The sequence below is a fragment of the Vespa velutina genome, chromosome 9 (assembly GCF_912470025.1).
Source record: "Vespa velutina chromosome 9, iVesVel2.1, whole genome shotgun sequence".
In the NCBI taxonomy this organism is placed as follows: Eukaryota; Metazoa; Arthropoda; class Insecta; order Hymenoptera; family Vespidae; genus Vespa; species Vespa velutina.
Genome location: NC_062196.1, coordinates 184,151 through 191,508, shown reverse-complemented (window position 1 = coordinate 191,508; position 7,358 = coordinate 184,151). Strand labels below are relative to the sequence as shown.

Below are 7,358 nucleotides of genomic sequence, written 5' to 3'. Positions count from 1 at the left end.
AAGGTTCCACAAAATTTTCCCTCGTCAGGTCGGAATATTTCTAGGTTCGAATGTCGCATTGATTCGAGAAACACTAGCAAAACACTCCCTCGACTTGGCGGAATATCTGCAAAGTTCGATAGTCGCATTGGTTCGAAGGGCACTCTCGTAACTTTCCCTCCTCTAGTGGGAATATATCTAGGTTCGACAGTCGCATTGTTACAAGATTCACTCGCATATTTTTCCCTCGACTAGTAGGAATAATTCCAAGTCCGATATCCGCATTGGTTCCAGAGACGCATAACTATCCCTCGACTAATCGGGTTATTTCCAAGTCCGACATGGAACTCCAATTGGTCTGGAGTCACTCGTATAATTTTCACTCGAACAGTCGGAATATTTCCAAGTTTGACAGCCTCATTGTTTCGTATGACACTCGCTTAATATTCCCTCCACTAGTTTTGATATTTCCAGTCTGACAGCCGCATAGGATTGAGAAGCACCTGCATAATTTTCTCTCGACTGGTCGAAATATTTCCAAGTACTTCAGCCGCATTGGTTCGATGGCACTCGCATAACTATCCCTCGATTAGGCGGAATATTTCCAAGTCCACCATGTCGCTTAGGTTCGAGTAGCACTAGCATATGTTTCCAACAACTAGTCGGAATATTTCTAATTTCGACTGCTGTATTAGTTCAAGAAGCACTCGCATAACTTTTTTTCGTGTAGACGGAGTATTTTCAAATACTACAGCCGCAGTGGTTCAATAGTCACTCGCGTAACTTTCACTCTACTAGTCGGTATATTTCCAAGTAGGATAGCCGCAATGGTTCGATAATCACGCGCATAACTTATCCACGACTAGTCGGATTATTTACAAGTCCGACTGTCGCAATGGGCCGGGAGCCACTCGCATAATTTGTACCCGTTTAACCGAAATATTTTTAAGTCCAACAGTCGCATTGGTTCACAAGTAATTCGCATAACTCATCCTAGACTTGTCGGAATATTATCAAAGCAAACAGTCACATTGGTTGATAATGTACACTTATAAATTTTCTTTGACTAGACGGAATATATCTAAATACGAAGGTCGTATTGTTTCGAGAGTAACTCGTATAAAATTCCCACGACTAGTTGGGATACTTCCATGTTTGACAGTCGCATTGGATCGAGTCACACTCTCATAACTTAACCTAGACTTGTCGGAATATTTCCGACTACCGTCGCTTTGGTTCAAGTGATACTCGCATAAATTTCGGCCGACTAGTCGAATTATTTTCCAGTCCGAAATGCACAATGGGGCGGGAGTCACTCGCATAATTTTCACTCGAATAGAAGGAATATTTCCAAGTCCGACAGTCTTATTGGTTACCAATTAATTCGCATAACTCTTCGTCGACTAGTCGGGATATCCTCAGTCGCATTGGTTCACAAGTTATTCGCTTAACTTTCCTTCGACTAGGCGGAATATATCTACGTATGACAGTCGTATTGTGTCGAGAGGCACACGCACAACTTTCCCTCGTCTAGTCGGAATATTTCGAAGTCTGACCGACGCATTGTTTCGAGAGGCACTCGCTTAACATTCCATTCACTAGATGAGATATTACCAAGTCTGACAGCTGCATACGGTTGAGAGGCACTTAGATAACTTTCTTTCGACAGATCGGAAGAAGTACCAAATACGACAGCCGCATTGGTTTGATAGGCACTTGCACAACTTTCCCACATCTATTTGGAATATTTCCAAGCCGCATAGTCGCATTGGTTGGAGAGGCAATCGCATAATATTATGTCGACTAGTCGGAAAATTTGCAAGACCAACTGTCGCATTAGTTCACAAATTACTCGCATAAATTTTGCTAGACTAGTAGGGACATTTTCAAGTCTGACATTCGCATTGGTTCTAGTGTCACTTGCATAACATTCCCTCGACTATTACGAATATTACTTACATGTTGGATAGCCGAATTGGTACCATTGGCACTCGCTTAACTTTACCCAGACTAGTTGGAAAATTTCCAATCCCGACACTCGCATTGGTTCGAAAGGCAATCGCATAACTTCTTTTTGCTAGTTGGAAAATTTCCATGATCGACAGGCGCATTGGTTAGAGAGACAATCGCATTACTTTCTTGCAACTAGTCGGAGTATTTCCAGGTCCAAGTTTCTCATTGGTTCGAGAAGCAGGCTCATAACTTTCCATCTACTTGTTGGAATATATCTAGGTACGACAGTCGCATTGTTTTGATTGGTATTCACACAAATTTCCCTAGACTAGTCGGAATATTTCCAATTGCGATAGTCGCATTAGTGCCACAGGCACACAAGTAATATTGCTTTGACTAGTCGGAATATTTCTAGATCTGACAGACGCATTGGTTCGTGAGGCGGTCGCATAAACATGCTCCAATAAGTAAAAATTATACCAAGTCGGACAGTATATTGTAAAGGTGGACACGCGAAGGGTGCCTGCACCTATGCTACCTCGCCCATTTGGGCATACGCTACGGAACTACCTACAGACAGCAGCCACCACTACGAAGAGAACGGATTCGGAAAAACCCAAAACTCCTGCCGGCGGCCAGGATGAGCGGTTTAGCCACGACCATCACCTTCCCAGCAAAGAATCACCACGTTGATGCCAGCCGTGCCCACGGGGAACCATAGGGAGGCCCACTCACAGTACCACGATCCTTGGCACTCGTTCCGTAGGATGGGATGGGATCCCTCCCCCGTGGGTAGGGGGAAGTAGAATACTCCCACAGTACTACCTGCTTGTCGTAAAAGGCGACTAAAAGGGATTGTGTGAATGGTGTATGAACGTTCTTGTATGGCTATTCCTTCCTTTATTTTTTCTATCATATCTTTTTCTATTCTTTCTCTCTCTCACTAGCTTCCTTCCGTTCCTTTCCTTTCCGATGGGGAGCTTGGCTCCCACTAATGTCTTACCTTATGTCATGGATAGTACGACTAACGGAATAAGAGGGAGTGGGAGGGATACCCACGCCACGGCGGTGTCAGGTGGTGATAGGGCAGGCCACCCGCCATCATCAACCAACGACTACCAGGAGCTCAGGGTAGGCACCTGGCCGCAGCTCAGGATGATGCGTCAGGAAGGACACCACAGATAGGCGACCTGGCCTGCGGTGTATCTAATGCGCCAGGAAGGATAGGAAAGGAAGAGTGCCAAGCGGAGGAATGGGAAAGAACTGCCAGTGCGGTTGGGAGCATGCGGCTCTCCGGCTTGACCTCGCCGAAGCATGGGAGAAGACATAAGTGCGCGAGGCCTATAGTCTACTCTTCTGAGGAGGAGGAGTCGGGAGTAGACTGGCCCGTACTAGGTGACAATGGCCCGGCGGAGACCCCCTTGTCTCAAGTGGAGACCGGTAGGGTGCTGAATAGCATCCGGGAAGCCTCTATTGCGGCCGAAAGTGCTAGGCAGAGATGCCACAACCTTAAAGGGGAAATTTCAGGGGTCATAAAGAATTCCCATAGGTTAATGATGGAAGGAATTAAGATCCTGAGCGAGAGGCTCGAAACCCGAGCGGACGATCCTCCGTCAGCCAAGGAAACCATTGCGCAGCTGAAGGCAAAATTGAGGGCCAAGGATCTGCGCAATAGAGAGGTCATGGAGGAAAACGTTTGCCTCAAGAGGGCGAATAAAAAAATCGAGAAAATTCTGGTGAATCCATTGGCTGGGAATAGCCGATCAAAGTCTCCGGATGTAAAAGGGTCACTAAGGGTACTGGCGGAGGCTGTCCGCAGTATTTAACAACAGACATAACAGCGACAGCAGCAGCAGCAGACATCGGGTGGAGCAACGACTGGAGCTGGTGGGCCATACAAAGGCCCCACACTCCGTGTTGAGCCCACTCGACTCCCTGCGAAACAGGTAATTGTAGGTAAGACACTAATCTCGTTGGAGGAATTTGTCCAGGTACTTGGCCGGACAGAGAGACGAGCCCAGAGGAAGGAAACGAATGCTCTTCCCCTAACTACATCAATGGATGGAGTCAGCGACCGTCATCCCTTGCCGGGACAGGCAGCCTCTAGGAAGAAAGGGAAGAAGAGGAGTGGCGCGCAGCGAAGAAGGAAGAGGGAAAAAAGGGAAAGAGAAGTAACTGCTATTTCCCTATCGTGTGCCGAGGAGACGACGTATAGAGACGTACTCCTTCGGGCCAGTGAGAGGGTCAACCTCAAAGACTTGGGGATCGTCGGTATGACTTGTAAGAGAGGCCTCACAGGTGCCTTTATATAGCAAGGGCATTACGAGGCAAAGGGGCAAACGAGAAGGCCAACCGGGTAGCGGAGGCCTTAAAGAGTTCCGTCCCAGGAGTAAAGGTCACTCGCCCCCTGTGCACGAGTACCATAAGGTTGGTGGGAATAGATCCGGCCCCTAACGGTACCTGGATCAGGAATGCACTCCTGGAGTTGCATCCCGGAACAAACCCCAACCTCATTAAGGTGGGAGAGATCAGGATAGGCAGGGGTAGACTAGGCGAGACCACTGTCACGGCTCCGACGCCTGTCATCCAGGCGGCCCTGAAGAGGGGCAGGATAGTCTTGGGACTGACAGTAGCGAGAGTGCAAGAACTCAGACAGCGGTCACTCAGATGCCACCGGTGTCTTGCGCGAGGACACGTTGCGGCAATGTGCCCGGCTATAAAGCATCGGATGGATCTGTGTTATGTCTGTGGGAAACCGGGCCATTTGGCCAAAACGTGTACAAGCAAGACAGCGTGCCCGGTTTGTGGAGATGCCGGCCGGAAGACGACCAACCATCATGCCGGTTCTTGGGAGTGTCCAGTAGTGCCTCCCAGAAAATGGGTGGACAAGGTGTTCGGGAGTGGACCAAATGTTTGCGGGGAAACAGTTCAGAAGGACCCGCATAAGGTCGTGGAAAAAACTGCGATGAAAGCAGTGAAAGCGATCGAGAAGAAGAAAAAAAGTGTTGATGAAAATATGAAGGTGGAACACGGTGAACCGGACACCTCAATATGTGTAGAAGCAGCGGAATGTCTATAGACAATGTCCTCTGCTGTTCTACAGATAAACTTGATCCACGCGCGCCGTGCGCAGGACATGTTGGCACAGCTCATGCGCGAGAACAGAGTGAAGATTGAGATTATTGCGGAGCCATGGTGGGTTCCTCCGGGGGATGAGAGATGGTTCTTATCCCTAGGAGGGACTTCACTTTCCGCGGTGCTTGTGGGCGAGAATGGAAGACCCTGCAGCCTGGGTCTTAAAGTGGCGCCGCACAAGACGGAGACCATGGCCTTCCCTGCCTCTGCCTGATGCAGACGCAGGAATGTCCCACCCCCTAAGATTTGTCTTAGAGGGGTTTTCGTAGAAATTAGGCCCAACGTTAAATACCTGGGTATAGTGATCGACTCGAGAATGTCGCTCAGGCCCCACTTCGAGGCCCTAATCCCTAAAGCGGAGGGTATCCTCCGGTCCCTTATGAGGCTCCTTCCGAATCTTCACGGACCGGGGGAAAAGAAGCGACTCCTCTACGGCGACGTGATCCACTCGGTACTCCTTTATGGAGCGCCGGTGTGGTGGCGCACAGTCGTGGAGGATACGAAGATCGGGCGGGCAGTTCGGAGCCTCCAGAGGAAGGTGGCGATTCGGGTGTGCTGTGCCTATAGGACGGTTTCCGTCCATGCGGCTATGATGATTGCGGGGATTATTCCTCTCGCTCATCTAGCACCCCAGCTGGCGGAGACGTATACGGCTGTTGGAGACGCGGAAGAACCTCTTCCACCGCGTGCTAAGGCTGTACTAGGACCTCTTGCCAGAAGGAGGGCAATAAAAGCATGGAAGTCTGAGGAGCTTGTGTTAGCAGAGACATCAGCAGCAACGGGGGTGCGCGCGAGGCGGCGATTGCCGAACGGTCGGCTGAGAGGATTGGGAGGCCATTCTCTATCGGGACGACATTCCACACTACACAGCTGGTGACCGGCCATGGCTGCTTTTCGACGTACTTAAATAATATAAAGAAGATTCCCTCCCTACTGTGTTTCCACTGTGGGGGGAATGAGGATACGGCTGAGCATACCCTGGTCGACTGCCTGGCGTATACGGATGCCAAGAATGAATTGATCGTAGCGATGGGGGGAGGGCAGCTAACCCATCCCCGGATAGGCAGGGTCTCCCTGACTGTTCCGGGAGGATGGGCGGCCTTTCGGACCTTTGCTGGGCGGGTCATGCGAACAAAGGAGGACGCTGAGAGGTGCAGGGAACGATCCACCGCATCCTTGTCAACGCCTTTAAGGAGTGCTCTTAAGGAGCCCTCTTTTCAAATAGATGGGAAGATGCCCTATTGAAGGCATCCGTTATAAAGATCTACGAATTGGGATGGGATAGAGGCAAATGCTCTCTTGAGCACGCACACCATGATAAGATCCGGCCTTGGGGCCTTTTCGTTTTTGAGGGATCCTATGACACGCGCGACCTCTTCCTTTGTGAAGAGAGGGGCATCCGCAGTTTCGGGAACGTTTCTGGAAACGTCTTTTTTCGAGGAATAGATTCGGAGCATGCGGTTTGTAGGACAATTGTGAGCGCGTTGGCTCGTGACTCTACCTCTGAAGCCGATCCTAAACTGCTTCCCTCCAGTCTTGGCGCAGAGAGGGAGAGTAGACGCTTGGCGAACAAGTCCCAGTCAGCTCTCTTGGCATTGAAACTCCTGTTCCCTGCGCTTCGAACGAAACCACCTCGACCCGACTCAGGCTTCGGTGGATGTATCACGTTATCTATCGAGTTTTGGTCATTGGACGTCCAGCCTGTTCTGACTTTCCATTGGCCTATAAATCGGCTCATGGATTGTGACAAGAGGGTTACGTCAATATAGGCGGAGCCTCCCGTCGTCTAAAATTTGTGTGGTTGCTTCACTTCGTTAATCACTGTTAACCTGAATGTCCGGATGAGGGCTGCTAGCTTCGAATCTCTCTCGTCTGTACCCTGAGAGCTCCAGAGATTCGATAGCGCGTTGGCGTCATTAATTATTATATATTTAATCATGCAAAGTACACCGCCATTAATTTGGAGAAGTTCCATCATAGTCACATCGCCTACTATGACAAAACTCTAAACTTTGATAATTTTGAAAATTTTGAAGAATTTCAAAAAATTTTCCTTAACCACGGGCGACAAGGTCTGTAGATTCGTTCCTGAAATGCCTCCCGCGCTTTTAAGATTTGAGGTTAGGAGTGTCGCAGATATGCCAACTGTCGATAAATAAAATTTCATGCAATCATACCACTACAAATTTCTTGTCCAATTCCAACGGCCAATCAGGGTACGCCGTGAATATCGTGGAGCTTCCGTCGCAGCGCTGAAAATTACGGTTGAGTCCACCATCGTCCATAGAGTA

At 49.2% G+C, this 7,358-nt stretch overlaps 1 protein-coding gene across 1 annotated transcript; it reads left to right on the top strand.

Moving 5' to 3' along the window:
• Positions 1 to 5,383: 5,383 nt before the first annotated feature.
• Positions 5,384 to 5,944, top strand: LOC124951689. Its single transcript, XM_047500467.1, has one exon. The coding sequence runs from the start codon at positions 5,384 to 5,386 to the stop codon at positions 5,942 to 5,944; it is 561 nt and encodes a 186-aa protein (XP_047356423.1).
• The last annotated feature ends 1,414 nt before the right edge of the window (positions 5,945 to 7,358 follow it).

What these genes read in the sequence shown, in the direction of transcription:
- LOC124951689 (XM_047500467.1), top strand. Translation starts at nt 5,384, where the DNA reads ATGTCGCTCAGGCCCCACTTCGAGGCCCTAATCCCTAAAGCGGAGGGT.